This window comes from Triticum urartu, chromosome 5A (genome assembly GCF_056163025.1).
Source record: "Triticum urartu cultivar PI428250 chromosome 5A, HENAU_Tu73, whole genome shotgun sequence".
Lineage (NCBI taxonomy): Eukaryota > Viridiplantae > Streptophyta > Magnoliopsida > Poales > Poaceae > Triticum > Triticum urartu.
Window position 1 is genome coordinate 540598185 of NC_141877.1, and position 18800 is coordinate 540616984.

General features: G+C 45.5%; 2 protein-coding genes across 2 annotated transcripts; one reads left to right on the forward strand and one right to left on the reverse strand.

Annotated features, from left to right (window-relative positions):
* Positions 1 to 5115: 5115 nt before the first annotated feature.
* Positions 5116 to 7178, forward strand: LOC125510383 (phytoene synthase 2, chloroplastic). The gene is made up of 4 exons (XM_048675541.2): positions 5116 to 5750; positions 5871 to 6282; positions 6368 to 6560; positions 6673 to 7178. Exons 1-4 carry the CDS (start codon positions 5285 to 5287, stop codon positions 6838 to 6840), a joined length of 1239 nt encoding a protein of 412 aa, XP_048531498.1. The 5' UTR covers positions 5116 to 5284; the 3' UTR covers positions 6841 to 7178.
* An 8334-nt stretch (positions 7179 to 15512) lies between these two features.
* Positions 15513 to 17093, reverse strand: LOC125510384 (protein ELC-like). The gene has a single exon (XM_048675542.2). The coding sequence runs from the start codon at positions 16979 to 16981 to the stop codon at positions 15761 to 15763; it is 1221 nt and encodes a 406-aa protein (XP_048531499.1). The 5' UTR covers positions 16982 to 17093; the 3' UTR covers positions 15513 to 15760.
* Between the last annotated feature and the right edge of the window lie 1707 nt (positions 17094 to 18800).

Sequence of the window (18800 nt, forward strand, 5' to 3'; positions counted from 1 at the left end):
TCATGCACTGACATATATCAGCAGCTCTGAAAAACTTGCAGAAGCAAAAATAGAATGCAATAGACTAAAACTTGCTGTGGAAGTACAAGGAGACCAGTTCATATCTAAAGTCATCACCTGCATGTAGCCCTATTAGCATCACAACGTTGGTGAGGGTAATCTTCTAAAATAATGTGGGTAATAACCTAAAAGGTATTTGTATTGTTTAAGGATTGGGCGATGTCAAGAATATACCATGATGTGAAATTAGCACAAGCTTTTGAAATTTGGTAAATCAAGTCAAAGATAAGTAATTTGCATCTACCTCCAGATCAACTCCTGTGAAAGGTTGCCTCAGAGTACTTCAGCTCCCCCGCTGCAATCACATAATATTTCTCATGAAGACCAACTTATAAACTGCATAAAAATTGGACTGGCATGCACAAACTACTTTTAAATTAAGCCTAATGCCATTAATAATTGTAACCTCTATATTAGTATACAAGACGAGTAGTAAGATAGATAGCAATAGCATAACTTGGCATGGAAAAAGCATACGAGGACACACACACACACACACACACACACACACACACACACACACACACACACACACACACACAATTATGATGACGAATGAAAGTATACAAACTGCATGTATTTTTCGCAAAATATACAACTACATATACAGCTACTAAGAATATTCAAAACTATAAATCTTGACACTTCCACTTGTCAACATTATGTGTCCATGTTGATTGCTTAAATGCAAAGCATAGGGACAGTTGGCATAGTCATACATTCTACATGGGATATCAAATTTTAGATTCTTTCTCTATGAGTAAACAGTACAGAAAATAACGTCCTTTCCTAAAAGAAAAAATAATAAAATCGTAAGATTTGGTAGGCACAAATCAGCAAAGTCAACATATTCTGTGCAATAATAAAAGAACCTTGGAATATACAGCTACAGTACAGAAAATAGCTTCCTTTCATAAAAGAAAAATGGATAAAATCTTAACACCTGACAGGCACAAATCATCAAAGTCGACGTATGCTATACATTAATAAAAAAGTCTTCACATGTTATTTTCTTCAGAGAAACGAACATATCTTGTACATACATTAATAAAATAATATATTCACATTTATTTTCTTTAGCCATGTGATCAACTGAAGGAACAAAGTTTCTCTCAGAGCATTATTTGTGTGAACCCAAAAGTAAGCATAATTAGCAATCTCACAGCCATCCATGAGAAATTTGTGGCACATAAAAAAATTGTGGGAGGGGGCAGGGGGTGCTCACCGTGGCCCTCCCAGCCGCAGGACACCACCACTTTGTCGATCTTTCTCCCACCTGCCTCACGAATCCACACCAACCAGCAGCAAGGTGTGCGTGCATGCTCATAATCCACACCAACCATCTCGAGTTTCTGCAATATTTTTCAAAATAATGAAACATAAAACTAAAGTTGCATAAGCTGGCGAATATATTAGACATACAAAATGTTGTAACAAATTGAATATAGTTTTGAGCCTCTTGTTTGGTTTCATATATACGCCGCATTCAACATGGATCAGTATATGAAATACCAATTAGCTTGGACTAATGAGTGGCTAGAGCATGTGTGAAATCTGAAATGAATCAAGAGCTATCTGAAAATTTAACAGGTAAGCTTAATCAAAAAATACTTACATGAATCAAGTGATATCTTCCAGAAGGCCAAATAAGCATCTACATGCAAGCAGGATTCAGAAAGCCATAGAGGAAACATGGGGCAGGGAGAAAACAAGCACATGAGTACAGTACAGACTAATGCAGACAGGCAGAAAATCTACGCCTTCTGCTTGACTGGACCGTGTACCTCTGCTGCTTAGAAATTGGGTATATGTAGGGATGGCAATACAACCAGGAACTCAATTACTTGAACTGAAGATCAAATATCCACATTAGAATTCCAAACTGAATCTGCACACTATATACAAATAGTTACATGACTGACGTGTAAATTAGTACTGTGAAGTAGGAGTTCAACCACGGTACCTTGTACAAAAAAATCATACATATGAAATGAAAGGGGAAGGGAAACGTGGATGCTTACCATACTGGTCACCGGCCAATGAACACAACGCGAAGACAACGACTGCAAAAATTGATAGAACCAGAGGGATAATCCTACTGCCTGGTTGTTGTTAAATTCAGAATGGGCGTTAGCAGCATCGTCATGAAGTGAAACGGAATCAGGTGTGTAGGGAAGCGTTTCGTGATATACCTTAGCCTTGACCTTCTCCCTGCGGCCAGCTGTCAAATGCATCGATAGCCGGGACATCGAACTGGAATCAGGACGGGAGAGGTCTTCACCGTGCCGTTGTCGTCGCCTGCCCGTTACCTTCAAGGACGTCTTCATCAAGGGGCGTCCGCTGCTGCCGCCGCCTCAATAGGGTTGCGAGTGTAGTGCTGCCCCTTCGCATCTTCCTTGCACATCGGCGGCATCTCGCCCAAGCTGGCAGCACATCAATGATTCACCCTCGATCATAAGAGGAAAGGGATCGGGAGGGATGGGGCTTGGGGATGAGTGGAAACGACGGCTGCAAGAGTAGCAGCGGCCCAGAGGAAGAGGAGATCGGGGGAGGCGGCGGCGGCGTACCTAGGGAAGAGGAGACCTGCATCGTCGTGCCTCCTCTCGTACTCTCTTTTTTAGGCGTCCTTCTCTCGTAGTACTCTTTTTTCTCCGCATCGTGTCGATTGGTTCAGTGTAGGTGTGTGTAAGGAGGTTGCTAGAGGCCCAATTTATTCGGAGCGCCCAAAAAAGTGACCGGAGCAGCGGCCCAGGATGGTTAGCGATCGTTGTTAGCGAACATAACCGGATTAGGAGCGACTCATAGCTCATCCAACAGTCAAAAATGCTTCAAACTGATGATCAGACGGCCGGGAGCGATGATGCCTTGAGAAGGCTGGAAAAGTGTTCAGTTTTAATGTATTTAAATTGGATCCTAAAGTTTCCACAAAACCGGGCAATGTCGCCTGTATGTGCATATATGGTGCCCACTCTACATGCCGATGAGCATCTTGTTAAGTTTATTCATCTCTCGACGGTTCAGTCAGTGGGCGCCCGAAAATTTGATGATCGGTGATCACAGATTGTTGCCACCAGAAAAGTGGCACGTGGTCAAATAGGGGAATCCCACATGGCAGATTAGTGTCTCTGTTTCAGCTTGACTTTTTTGGTTCAATGGTTGGACGGCCGGGACCCACCTGGAGTGAAACAGGGTGGTGTCAAAACATGATTGGTGGACTATAAATAGTATGATCCTTCCTTTTCTTTTGGGATGATATGGTCCGGATGAATGAATGAAATCCATCCCTTGTGCTGTGCCTACCCTAGTATACAGGCAAATCAGTAGAGAAAAGGACACTTTGTAGCTCAGGTAGTATAAAACAAATGCGCGAAGGATAATCAAGTTTTATTGTGGGAATGGACGGTAGGGAAGACGATGTATCACCACCGGTCAATGTCACGCTGGATTGGACCTACTCCCTCCGATCTATATTGATCGACGCTGCTTTAGTATAATTTTGGGTGTGGCTAGATCTCAGTCAACTGAGACTTGTAACCTATTTATATAAGATCTTACAAGTATAGCATTGACTGACACTTCGCCATGCCTCGGTCGACTGAAATTTAGCGATCAGGTACAACTTTAGATGGATCGGAGGGAGTATTAATTGGTGCCGCATGGACCGTCAGATTTTGACATTGTTTCGCTGATTCGAGCTGTGAATGAATAGGCGAGCGAAGGCAGCTTGGGATTGTCGAGTGCCGACTTTGCGGGGGATGTAGACGCTTGGACGAAAAGACTGACTCCTAAAAGAAATGGAGAGAGAGTCTAGGACTCTCTTGCGTGCTGCTCGCTGCTTCTTTGTTGAGGTCTGATGACTGGACGTGGATGGCCACCGTTCATTTCATATTCGGGTGCAATCAACCTAGATGTATACGGAAAGTGCAGTTTAGAGCGTGCATGCGTGCATGTGAGCCGCGTGGCAGGATGGGCATGGCCCAACGCAGCACTGCCTACCTTCCGGTTGACCAGTGGAGAGACGAAGAAACGAAGAGACAAGCAGAAAAACTGGACCAATCAGCCACATTACACTCAAGTGCGCAGCGTAAATTGAGCAACAGCCGTATCCTGCCTGCCAGGACCAACTCAGCAGCACCAGGTATTTTGGCGCACTCAAGAAAGAAAGAAAGACCATCGGGTGTCAGCCATTCGGTCGGCGTACTGTACTGGTCCGGTGGCCATCGTTGTCGTGCTCCTGCCTGCCTGCCGACGAGTGCTTGCTGACCGAGGAGGCAGGGCAGGGAAGGGAAGGCCGTCGCCGTCCATCACCTCGCTGCTCCGCCGTCCAAGTGCAGAGCAGGCGGCTCTTCACCCGCCGGATGCCGTGCGCCCGGCGCAACACGGTCCTGCGCGTCGACGCATGCGTGACCGCGCCCGCCGCCACGACGGAACGAGCGCGTCCGTCTGGGCCAGCACGCACCCGGCCGGCGTCCGAGATCGCTACAGCAGAAAAAGAAAGAAAGGCTACAAGAAGCCACGAGAGCGGACAGGATATGCTCAATCATGCATGGTGGGACACACCCCGCCCCACCAGGTGCTCCTTGTCTGTCGGCATGTGGCGTCCGCGCTGGACGTGGGACGGCGGGGCGACGGGGGCAGATGCATGCATCCATACATGATCCACGTCCGCGGCTCTGGCCCTGGTCGGTGCCGCTGGTGGTCACCCTCGAATCGGTCGACCGGAGATCGGTTCGGTGCTGGTCAATGGGCTGGCCGGTGTGATAGTAGTCATATCATGGTGGTTGCTCCACTAACCGTTGTTAACTGACACTCACATGCGTATGGTATGCGTGTCGTGTGTGGATCCGTGGCCGATTATTCTACTCTACTGGTCGGTAATTTCAGAGCAGACATTCCATCCATCGTGTCGGTCGGTCCATCTCTGCCTGCCGACGAGCTTGGGCTTGCTTGATTGTTGGCCTGCGTGCGGCCAGTGGCGCCGCGTCCAATCCAACACAGCGGCAGCGCGTGTGCTGTCCCTTCTCGTCTCCGTTTAGTCTGTCCGCGCGCGCACTCCGAGTGCCGGAGGAAAAGTGGTGGGAACCCGTATGCTGGTCCGGCCGACACGTGCCCACTCGCCCACACGGCTCAACGTTACAAAAGGGAGGGAGTGGCAAACGACCGGAACGCGCGCGCACAACACGGTCACTAGCATCGATCGCTCTGCCTTTTCACTTTTTCAGCCATGCTCTCCACGGCCCGCGCGGTGACCTCGCCCGCCGCGTGCGCTGCCCAGCACCAGCAGCATGGCGGGAGCCGGTTCGTCGTGTTCCTGGCCGGCGATGACGGGAGGGGAGCTGCCGGTTCCAGCAGCGTGCGTGCGCCGAGGCCGCGCTCTGTGGCAGCGCGTGCCGCCGGCTCGTCCAACCACGCTGTCTGCCTCGAGGCGGCCGCGCCGTGGAGCATGGACTGTGTCGCGGCGCCGGCGACCGTGTCGTACGAGGAGAGCGTGCGCCAGGTCGTGCTCAAGCAGGCGGCGCTCGCGGCCTCGACCACGCCGAGGAAGGCGCGGCACGCCGGCCGTGACGCCGGCGTGCTGGACGCGGCCTTCGACCGCTGCGGCGCGGTGTGCAAGGAGTACGCCAAGACGTTCTACCTGGCCACGCAGCTGATGACGCCGGAACGGAGGCGGGCGATCTGGGCGATATACGGTAAGCACCCGTCGATCGCGACATGCTGCCACTAGCTTCCACGTTGGTTGACGCAACGCAAGTACGCAACAGCAGGAGGTCATTGATGTGGTTAACTTCTTGGATGTGTCGCGCATGCAGTGTGGTGCCGGAGGACGGACGAGCTGGTGGACGGCCCGAACGCGGCGCACACGTCGGCGCTGGCGCTGGACCGCTGGGAGTCGCGCCTCGACGGCGTCTTCGCCGGCCGGCCCTACGACATGCTCGACGCGGCGCTGGCCGACGCCGTGGCCGCCTTCCCGGCGGTCGACGAGCGGCCGTTCCGGGACATGGTCCAGGGGATGCGCATGGACCTCGCCAAGTCCCGCTACGCCACCTTCGACGAGCTCTACCTCTACTGCTACCGCGTGGCCGGCACCGTGGGGCTCATGACCGTCCCCGTCATGGGTGTCTCCCCGGGCTCCCAGGCGGACGTGGAGACGGTGTACGCCGGCGCGCTCGCCCTCGGCGTCGCCAACCAGCTCACCAACATCCTCAGGGACGTCGGCGAGGAGTAAGTGTCTGTATAGTATGTTGCTTCTGAATTCACGCGCTCTTGCCGATGACTGCTCATCTCTGACACCGCCATTGTTGCACAGTGCGAGGAGGGGAAGGATCTACCTGCCGCAGGACGAGCTAGCCATGGCCGGCATCTCCGAGGCGGACATCTTCGCCGGCCGTGTCACCGACGAGTGGAGGAGCTTCATGAAGGGACAGATCGCGAGGGCCAGGGCCTACTTCAAACAAGCCGAGCAAGGCGCCGCCGAGCTCAACCAGGAGAGCCGATGGCCGGTACGCGCGCGACAAAAGTTCCATCAAAAAATTCAAAAATTCTCAGCCAAAAATGTCAAATTCAGTAGTCTAAGTAAGTTTCAGATTAACATGTAATACGATTTACATGCAGGTGTGGGCATCTCTGCTTCTGTACCGGCAGATCCTGGACGAGATCGAGGCCAACGGCTACGACAACTTCAGCAAGCGGGCCTATGTTCCCAAGGCCAAGAAGCTGGCGGCGCTGCCCAAAGCTTACCTCAGGTCCCTCATGCCTCCTCCTTCGCAGAGGCGCCGTTGATCAGTTAGCTCTGATCCTCTAGTGTACTACTTCCTCCGTTCCCAAATATAAGTCTTTCTAGAGATTCTAACAAGTGACTACATACATAGAAAAATGAGTGAATCTACACTCTAAAATATGTCTATATACATCCGTATGTTGTTGTCCATTTGAAATGTCTAAAAAGACTTATATTTAGGAATGGAGGGAGTAGTACTGTATATAGCAGTGATGTACAGTACAGATTTAAGCTAGGCCTTGTGAGTATGTTTTTTTTTTTGCAATGTACAAAGTGTTGAAGAAAAATTATGTACTTGTTAGAAAATGATCTTGGTGAAAACAGAGATGTATTCATTGTAGATGGTCATCTTGGTGAGCTGGGTGGGGTATCTATCTGCAGGGAGGCCTACATCATGCAATCACTAATTATTTAGTCCACGGTACTGAAAATGGCAAGTGATTGGTCCATTTGATTGTATATGAAATGTTGTTCTTGTCAGCATAGTTGTTGAGCATGAGCTCACCAAGAAAGATTTCCATCCCTCGAGTCAACATGCCAGTTTATAGAAATATAGGATGGCATCGTTTGGTACTGCAAGAATCATATTTATACCAGCATGAGCTCACCAAGATCTTGAGCAGTACTTCCCGAACCATCAAGTGTTAAATAGGAAACTGTATTTTGGTCGTGTGGTTGCAACTAAGAGGAGGAAACACAAAGATACCCTCAACGACACCTTGTCTAGACTTATTTTTCGAGAGCCTCGGCGCACAAAGAACGAGCTCCATTCACTAGAGGTAGGTCTTTGAAGTGACCGCTGAATCTTAACCTAGAAGCTTCTGAAATTACTCCAACAGTGTAGGGGTCCTCACAACTGAGGATCACGATTTGGTTCGATGAAATCTTGGATCAAGGCCTCCTCTTACTTTCCCGACATAGAGTTTTTAACTTATTGTATTAAGCTTTTCTTAGGTCACTAATGTTGTTTAGCTTAAATCCAAAATTAATTATGAAAAAATGACAGATTGGATCGCAACCTAATTAGACTCAAATGTCACGACAGCCGTAGAAATTCGCATTTACCTAAGATTACCACTCCTTATTGGTTTGAGAATATACCGGTGGCAAACTAATGGGACATGTTGTAATTTTTGGCCTACCTGCCAGCAAATATATGCATAAGAATTGCGCGAAGGATAGATCAACTCAAGTGTTGAGAAGTCCGCGCTTGAAATAGAATTTCATTCACTGGGGTTCAACATAAGACAGAGCGCATCAACATGAACTTCCTCTAAATAATTTTGAGATTTTATTCTCCATCCTTCCCTACCACAACCAGTAGAAAGCAAAAAAAATAAAAGAAAAATAGAGTGAAGAAAAAAAAATTTAAAAGCCAAGATCAGGATGACTTTCTTTTCTCAGTAGTAACGAAGATTGCGACGGCAACAAACGCTGGGGCGGCGGGGACGATAGCTCCTCTGAGACGCATGGTCGCATCATCGACATCTAACCAACTTATGAACGAGAAATATCATAAAATTGTCAGCGAGTAACGTTATATTGTTTTTTTCTGGAGAACACAACAACGAGTAAAGTTACGTTATTTTTGATGAATTGGATTATTGCAAAGGTTCTCACTTATTTATACTAAACTTTTTTATTTTATCACAACTGTTCATGTCAATAAGTTAATGATGAACTTATTTTTTGATACACATTTTGTTATAATATGTCAAATATCTATTTTCCAAGTATAGGTAATAATATTCTTGATGTAATCACATTTTCATAATATATATTTCTCATACAATTATTAAATATTGCATTTCCTTATGATAAAGTGAAGTTAGAAAACATATAAATAACTAGGCAAGTGATTTCTCGAGTGAGTCTGGCCACTCTAGATCAACCCACTGGACACTTCCACAGTTTCTGCCTTACTCCAAAAATAGACAAACAATGCTTTTAAATTATGTCTAACGTCTGCTTGCTTATTATATACTAAATAACCTATACACTGGGCATCTCACCTTCTGTACCGGCAGATCCTGGACGAGATCGAGACGAGCAGCTACAACAACTTCAGCAAGAGGGCCTATGTTCCCAAGGCCAAGAAGTTGGCGGCACTGCCCAAAGCTTACCTCAGGTCCCTCATGCCTCCTTCTTAGCAGAGGCGCCGTTAATTAGTTAGCTCTGATCCTCTAGTGTAACAGTGACACATAGAAGAGAGCCTTGGTAGTATATAGCAGTGATGTATAGTAGTACGTAAGTTCTCCCTCCGTCCCATAATGTAAGATATTTTTTGACACTACACAAGCGTCAAAAAACGTCTTACATTATGGGACGGAGAAAGTACAAATTTAAGCTGGACCTTGAGTACGTTTTTGCGATGTACAAAGTGTTGAAGATAAATTATGTACTTGTTAGAAAATGGTGTAGGGCGGAGTGGAATGAAACAGAGATGTACTCATTGTGAAAGGTCATCTGTGTTGGGTTGGGTATCTATAGGCCTAAACCATGCAATCACTAATCATTTTTAGTCCACCTATACCGAAAATGGCAAGTGATTGATTGATTTGATTGTATATGAAATGCTGCTCCTGTCAGCATAGCTGTCAGATTTGGTTAGCCAGAAAGGTTTGCATCCTTTTAGTCAAACATGCCAGTTTATAAATATAACAGTACAGATGGCATCGTTTGATACCACGAGAATCATATTCATATCTTATCAGCATGAGCTCACAAAGATCTTGGTTCTACTTCCCGAACCATCGAGCGCTAAATGGGAAACCAGTTTTGCTAGACGTCAGTCGCCTGAATATCAAATTTTGATCGGTCGGTTTGGTGTAGAAGGAAGATGCAGCCGCGGAGCACCAGGTTTTATCTTGTCTTAGGCTGCAAGAGAAGCAGCAGCCTCCTTGTCTGCAGGTTTTATCTTGTCTGTCTTAGGGTGCGGGGGAAGCAGCAGCCTCCTTGTCTATCTTGGAGAAGGGGAAGGCAGTGCAGGTGCAATGTTTTTGTTCGAACAGTGACACATTCAAGACCAACACAATGATGTGGATGTGGTGTTTCTGTTAGAACCTTGCTTGTGCATACGACGTTTTCACCCGACTCAATGAGATGCTGCTAATTCAAGGATAATTTCGTTTCCATGTTTTAAAGCCTACCGTCCTTTTTTTTTTTGACAACTCTAAAGCCTACCATCCTTGTAACTCCAACTTCTTTTATTTCTCTCATCTCAAGAAAAGAAAACTCATCTCATCTCAATGGGTTGGTTGTTGGTTCAGGGCAATTGAGCGCGTGCCGGTCATGTGTCTCTTCTCAGCCAACTTGCTTTCTAATGCTCACGCTCTGTTCTGTGATCGGTCAAGATAATAATAGATGAAAAATATTTTCAGGTTCAGATTAACATCTAGCCGGTCAACTACCTTTTTTCAGGGAAAAAAAGAAAGAGATACTGTGTTGGTTGACAGACACAGCTATCAATCCAAAACCATACGACAGGTCATGGAACCTGTCTAGAACTGGACATTATCTACTTGGTTGACCAAAAGGAAAATACTTCAGCTCCTGCTGCTGCCAAATGAGGTTGGAGCGTTCCAGACCCAACCATGCGGCACTCAGCAACATAATCTACTTCAACAAATTCAGAGTCCGCAATTCAAGAAACGTAAAACCATATTAGCCAGGTGGATGATGCCGCCCAGGCAAGCGGATGTGTGCATTGTGTCTTTTAAATGGGAAGTACACAAGTTTGTTTCCTAAGATGAATATGAGTTCAAAGAAAGGCAAGATGTCGGCTTATGTTGAATTACTTCAGTCCAACCTCTTTTGAGCTCGTTTAGTGAAATGCATCTCTGAAATACCTTGGGGGAATGGGATTCATGGACATGCGCGTATTTAACCAAGCCATGCTTGCAAAACAGTGTTGGCAACTGCTATTGGAGCCCCTCTCTCTATGTCACCATGTAATGAAAGGGAGATGTTTCCGTGATGAAGACTTTTGGAACTCAAAAACTCCCAAGAGCAGCATCCTACACTTGGTGAAGCGTCTTGCATGAGAGGGAACTTCTGCAAAAAGGATTACTATGGAGAGTAGGAGACAGCAAGCAAATTTCTATACCAGGGACAATTGGGCGCCAGATACCATACCAGATACAGCACACACTTAGTCCCCGTGCAAGATAACCAAACAGTGATCTCCTCTAATTCCTAGTAATGGTTCCTCATGGAAAGAATAAACCCTTACAAAACTTTTTGCTCAAGACATTGCAGAGAGAAAACTTAAAATCCCTCTAAGCTCTGAAGGGTGCAGCAACTTCGCCTCCTGGCCATACCCAAGACAGGAATTTATACAATAATGTCAGGCTATAATCTTGCAACAACGCATCTGTTCTGGATTAATCAAAGCGCAGCAGGCAGAGGATCTTCTTCGGAACAGGGTGTCATGGAGAAATTGTGGAGAAACCTATGGAGAATTCAATGTCCAAAAAGAATGAAGATTGTGCTGTGGAGAATAGCACAGAACTGCCTTCCTACGGGTGACCAGCTCCACAAGCGATCAATCCCAACAAGGTATGACTGCATATTTTGTAACAAGACTGAGACAGTAACACTGTTTTCTTCTTTGCCATTATGTCAAAGAAATCTGGGCGGATCTAAAGAGATCATCTGATATGCTTTGTCCATATGCAACAATGGCTATCAAACTGGATTTCTAATGCCTCATGCTGTTGCAATTTGGCACATTTGGGAGAATCGGAACAGTATGAGAAATGGTAGGAAAATGCCTCACCCTTCACCCAAGTCTGGATTTTCGCCCAGACCGGCATGGGCATTGGTGTTGTCATCCGCAGCCGTCTGGGTCTTGTGTTAGCTGCAAGCAGAAGATTTGATCATGTAGATAATCCAGAGTTGGGTGAAGCTATTGCAGTGCACCATGCTCTAGCCTTTGCTCAAGAAACTGGCTTCCAACAGATTATTGTTGCTTCCGATTGTGCTAGTTTGATGAGTAAGGTGAAGAGTGGGGAGAAGGACAGATCTCACATAGCTGCCCAAAGTCTTTGATATTGAGAGTAGGGCTCCAAAGTTCATATCCTGTAGCTTTACTCGTGTTAGTTGTTCTTGTAATGAGGCAGCTCATGTTCTAGCAAAGTCAGCTGACCATGATGCAGGGTCCTGCTGGTTTAGGGCTCCTTTGATTCAAAGGAATTTTATAGGATTTCTGAAGGATTGAAATTCTTAGGATTTTTTTCTATGTTGCTCCTTTGATTCATAGGATTGAATCCCATAAGAATTTTTCCTATGGAATCTTTTGTACTACATTTCATAGAAAATCTAACATCCACTCCAACCTCTTTTTACAATTCCTTTGTTTTTCCTGTGCAGTCAAACACTCATTGCTAATCCTATAGGATTCAAGTGGGCATGCCACTCCAATCCTATACTTTTCCAATTCCTACGTTGTCAAAATCCTAAGAATCAAAGAGGCCCTAATGTGTCTCCTGGTATTATCAGGGCCATGTTTGTACCGAACAATCCTCAAATGATTGAATGAAGCTGCCTATTATCAAGATTTAGACAGAAACTGTAGCAAGGAATACATTTTTCTGGTAAAACCTCTAGAACAGCAAAGGTCCAAGCCTGGCTGAGTGGGACTTCTTGTAAACCCCAGTGAACGCAGCAATAGTACCACTGTTCATACAAGTAAAAACGTCTTGAACACTGTTCTTCGGTTTCACCACACCTGCATCTTGAACACCGTGAACTCAGGGCTGAACTCCCAAAATAGGTTCCATGAATCTTGTCCAGGGTCTCGTCACTTTATCAACGTGATCTGCAGAGCCACAAGAGTACTTGATGATCTGGTAAGATCTTCATGAGTTTCTAAAGCTACATATTCAAATGACATATCATGACATCCATGACATCAAGGCCATGGTCACCATATAATTGTTCCATGCACCCAGTGTTCAAAGCTGACAAAGGCACAAAGAGTTTAACGCGTTCTTCTCAACCATAGGAGAGCACTCAAAAGCCGTACAACAAAATAATTACCAGACACACCCAATGCATGCTGGTTTGATTGAATTGTCTTGCTTTTTTCTATCATCTCCTCAACACGCTGACATCATGTCCAACTCAAAACTGAAAAGTGCATTTCACAAGGTCTTTTTAGATATTCAATCATGTGGAATCCTGTGATGTGCACTGTGCTTGCACTCTGTGTCCGGGAGTGGAACATCAGCATGCATCCATGACCCCATGCCATGACAATATGACATATAAATTAGCAATGCGGGTCTTATTTACCACTCCCTCCGATGGAGGAAGTAGTATTTCTGAAGTCTTGTAAGAATAGTTGATGTTTTAACCAAGCTTGGAAATAATAATATTAAATCTTGTTTTCAAATATCTTAATGGCAGAGTTCAACTTGTGACTACACTGAAATTCAGTGACCTGGGCGCGAAGTCTATCAAGCCTTCAGCTAATTAGGTGTTGTAGGGAGCTTCAAAGTTCAGGTTAAGGTTGGTCAGAGAGTTGCAATGGAGCAGGAAGCAATTCTGCCATCTACCCTATAAACACCAATATTCTACTGACAACTTAAGATGGCTTAAATCTGACAACTCAATTCTGACTGCAAGAATAGTAAATGCACATTTGTTTGATATATTGCACAAAAACTTCAAAATCAATCAGATCTGGAAACAATTGGAGATGTCACATGCTACAGTCCTAAAGTGCAGCATACCATCATACTGATTTACGATTATGCACATCATTGCTTATCCCTGCATGCAGTTTTGATCTACACAACCAATTCTACACTGATATCCAAGTGGGTTGTTCCGTTCTGTTCGTCCAAGTCCTAACACCTTTAGCAAAAGAAAGAACACGCTCTGTACCATCTAACCTAAGACAAAAAGGTCAAGAATCTTCCAATAAATTTCTAAAAGGTAGTTATACATAATTCTCTCTGAACTAAAAGTCAATAACAAAAAACATGAGTATAGAAATTCAGAAAGATGCACTGCACACATGCGAAGATGACTAAAGGAATAAAAAGAAGGAATAATGTTCACCTGTATATCCAGAACACTGTGGGGGCAAGATCACTCATATGAGATGGCACAGATGATTTTTTTATCAAAGGAAAGCATCCTGGATCGCCTGGACAAGACAGTCTGAATTATATCAGGAACGGTTGATGCCACAGCAGTTGGGGGTATTGATGAACACGCCACCGAGCCCTATGTTGACCGTGCAGTTCATGTTGCTATGTGATCAAATCCAATTTTTCAATTGCTTCTAAGAAAGCTCTTGTAGAAAATGAGTGGAAAGAACAGGCGCATGAACAAAGTGAAAAGAACAAGATGCTTCGATGTATATTAAAATTTCAGTAATACAGGAGTGTACACCTGCTGCAGTACTTTGTGTTGCAAAGAACATTAGGGTTGCGTCCACCACTGTGGTACTCTTTAATAATATGAATCTCCTGGGCATAAAATCCACACAGCAGGGCAGGCAGTGAATAAATCAACATCTGGAAGGTAAGCACTCCTCTTCTTTCTCCGATTTTTGGGGTGGTGAGAGATTCTCATGGTGATGCCAACTAATTCCGTTGCCAATGCAATTCAGAGTGCAAGGTCAGTGGTACGCAAACTCATAGATTCTTGAATCTGGTGTTGGGTTGATATGGGTGTGGACAGCAAGAGTTCACACAGGTATGCGGCGTGCCACCACGCTAACTCGGCTAATAGTTATATTCTAAGATTCTTCAGTTCTGAAGCCACTGTTTGGTCTATCTATATTCGTTGCTTCCTCCGTGTAGGATAGTCAGATTGATAGGACAACTTATGCACATGCTTTGTACATTAGTGCAGCTCAAGAAATTGGAACCCCTGTAATGTTGGCATCACATCTATGGAGATACAGATCTCTTTGTTATAATTTGATTTCAATGTTGGATGGCTGTTTATTTAGTCCTCATAGCATGGGATTTTGTAACCAAGGCTAATTTTGGGATGGTACGGAATAGGCTTTTAAATAGCTTTTCCACATAACACCCCAAAAGGTTACCCTACTGTTTATAGTAAAAAAAGAACACCCCAAAAGGCTTCTAAAGAGCTTTTGAATACACTCAGTACCATACATAATCTACTTTAGCAAATTCAGAGTCTGCAATTCAAGAAACATTGTTTCAAAAAAACCACATTTGCAAGACTTAAAAATAAACTGAAAATAAACCCAAGTCTAGAAAAATTGCAATGAAACAGTCAGCTTCAGATCACACAGCCTCGAGACACCAACATCAAGCCAAAGCATCCACCAAACTTTGGTGGCAGCAGAACAGACAAAAAATGGTTATGCTTTTACAATTATCAGAACATATGTGCAAGCCGGATATCACAGCTAGGAGACTATTCCAGTTCCAAGTATCAGGAGTGGAATAAGTTCACAGCAGTGCCATGACAGAAGGAAAAAAACATCTAAATATCTAACATTCCAAAGTATTGAAGAGTCCATGTACTTCTCATATCTGAATTTCAATCTCCGGACTGCAATTAGGATAGTACAACTGTACCTAGTACAGCAACACACCCAGGCTCTGATTTTTATTTTGCCTATCTAAACAAACAAACAAACATGGAAGCTTCATTCATACTATATAGACTTACCAAGACAGAGACATCAATGAAATGAGTGTAGATTTCAAAACTGAGATATGTACTGCGAGTTCAACAACCCTACACAAACATCACCATGAACTTACAACACCCCAACTAATAAAGTTATTATTGTGACACATCCATCTGTTTATATTCAGTAAGCACACACATCGACGACAATGGGAACCAACTTCACACTGAGCCACTCTCTTACAATGGATGGAATTGATCGATCATAAAGCATGTATACTGACCTATCCATCATCTTGGCTAGGAGGCGTACTGTGGTGCCCGTGCTGCCATTCTAGCAACCTGTGCCTGCTGCTGCGCATTGTTAACCTTGGTGCAGAGGACACGCTGGAAGAACTGCTCCCGTGCAAGTGCGCGCACGCTCCTGAGGTAGCCGTCGAACGGCACCGATCCTTCCTGCACAGCCTTGTCGAGCGCATAGATGGTGTCCTCGAGAGCCAAATCAGTAGCTGTGCACTCAAGCATCTGCCTGGACAGCACATCGGCCGGCTGGATAGCCCCCTCCGCCTCGGCGGTGTCATCAGCAGCCCCCTTGCGGTTCTCGGCAACCCAGGCCTCAATGACGTCAGTGGCCATCACCACGTCCTGAAGCCGGCGCTCGAGCGTCTCCTTCTCCTCCGTGATCCTGCGCACCCCGTCGTTCACCGCCTCCCCCCGGCCACGCAGCTCGGCCTGCACGGCGAAGAGGGAGTCGACCTCAGCCTCACGGGCGGTGCGCAGGGCAGCAGCATCAGCATAGGCAGTGTCGACGAGCTTGGAGATGGCGTTGCGCTTGAAGACCTCGGCTGGGTCCTCTGTGGGCGGCTGGCGCGCGGCGAGCTGGGGCGATGCCGGGAACCTGTATGGGCGAGGTGCAGGAGCATAGACGGCCTCGGGGCGCATGGCGGGGGAGGCGGCGGCGGGAGGAGGAGCAGGATGAGCGGGCGGAGGAGTGGGAGACGGGGCTGCGACGGATCTGGTGAAGAGCGGCGGGTCGAGGCCGAAGAGGTGGGAGAGGGATCTGACGAGGTCGAGGAGGTTGGAGGAGGGGAAGACCCAGGAGCGGAGGTAGGGCGCGTTGGCGACGAGGCCGGAGCGGTCGACGAGCGGGTGGTGGGGCTTGATGAGCATGTCGCGGGTGGGGGAGAGGAAGACGAGGGGCGGGGAGCGCGGGTAGGTCTCGGGCAGCCAGATGACGGCGGGCAGGTTGTAGGTGGCCCCGGCGTGGTGGATGGGGACGGTGCCGTCGGCCTGGAGCAGGTGCGCGGCGCGGCCGTCGTTGTGGGTGAAGAGGGCCGCCTTGGGGTGGAGCGAGGGGAAGGCGTCGGCGAGGGCCACGAGGTGGTTGCGGATGAGCCACTTGACGTCCTCCGCGTAGGGGAGCGCCGACGGCCCGCGCTGGGAGAGGGCGGTGTTGAGGAACTGGTGCGCGTACTGCGCTCCGCTCGCCGGCGGCGGCGGTGGGGACGGGGACGGCGCCATCGGATCGGGGCGCGGCGGCTAGGGTTTGGTCCTCCTGCCTTCTCTGTGTGGATATTTGGGGAGAGGGGAAGGAGGAAGAAGAGTGCACGATAGGAAGGGGAAGGAGGGTTCGCTTCCTTTGCAATGAAGGAATTGACTCTGCATCCGAATTGTTTTCTTTAGAGGTAAATACAACGGAAGTCTTAAAACTTGCACGCGGCCATCAGTTTGATGCACAAATTTATAAAATACGTCTTTCTGTTATTAAACTTGCGCGGACGTGTAAATACGATCACATTTGCCGTATGCGGGTGTATTCGTTGCCTGCGGGGCACGTCATCATGGACAAGGCCCATTGTCAGTGGCTGGGAGCGGCTGAAGTGCAGTGCATGTGATTTTTTATTTTTATTTGCAGAAACACTCTCAGTTGTGTTTAAGTCCGTACAAAGTCAGTGTATGGTTTAAACAAATTGGGCTGCAGAAAATGGGTCGGTGTGGGATCAAACAGGTGCCATGTCACGTTAGTGCACGCCTCCTAACCAACCCATCTGATCTGTTTGTGTTAAATACAGACTACTAGCATATATGTTCTTTTGAACAAAACTACACATTCTGAATTATATTTTCTTTTCTCTTGATTTTAAAATTTAATCTTATTTGGATTCAAACAAAATTTCCACTGATTTTTCCGAAAGAAAATTACGTACATTCATTCTGCACTAGATTTTCTTTTATCTAGATCATTTAGTTTAAAATTATTTGTATTCAAACAAAAATTTAATATATTTGTTCAAAAAATTTATGTACATTCATTCGGACCTATATTTTCTTTTATAAACATTTTAGAATTGGAAATTATTTGAATTAAAAGAAATTTTTGGTTTATTTGTACAAACAAATATGTACATTCATTGTGCACTATATTTCATTTTATCTAGATTTGGAAATTTAAAATGATTCGAATTCAAACAAAAATTTAGTTGATTTGTCCGAAAAATTTATGTAGATTCGTTCTGACCTATATTTTATTTATCTAGATTTCAAAATGTAGAATTATTTGAATTAAAACAATCTATTGATTTATCTGAAAGAAATTTGTGTACATTGATTATGAACTATTTTTCTTTTATGTATATTATTCAAATTTGAACAAAATTTTGTTGATTTGTCCGAAAAATGTACGTACACTCATTCTGCACTATATTTCCTTTTATCTATTTTGAAATTTAAAATTATTCAACTTGAAACAAAAAAATCTAGTTGATTTCCCAAAAAATTTACTTTGAATATAAGTTATTTTCTTACATAGAAAAAAGAAAGAAGAATACATAAGATAAATTGTGTTGATCTCTTTAAGTCTATATAATTGTGGTCGGATGGTTGGCGCTCGCACACGCGGCGAGCTTATGCGATCGTAGGTTCGAACCAGGGCTTGCCCTTTTTTCACACCTTTTTTTCCGGTTTGATTTATACTTTAATTCATATGCTCCATCTTAGATAAAAAAATTGTTCTCATTAAATCTATGTGTGGCGAAACCCAGCAGGTAGTGTGTTCAAATCCTAGGCACCGCACCTGCATTTTTCATTTTATTATTTGAGGATTTTCACCGTTAATCAATAAAATGCAAGGGGACTTTCTAAAAAAGTGCGCGCAGATTATGACACAATGACAGTGGCCTCCCGCCATGTTGGCATGCCAGGCGTGCTCGGGATATGGACGGATACTGTAGAAAGCATTGTATATGAACGGGAGGACAAGTTAGATGACCGGAAACACGTATTTCACAAGTTTATGCACCAAACTGACCGCCGCGCGCAAGTTTAATGACTCCAGGTGTAT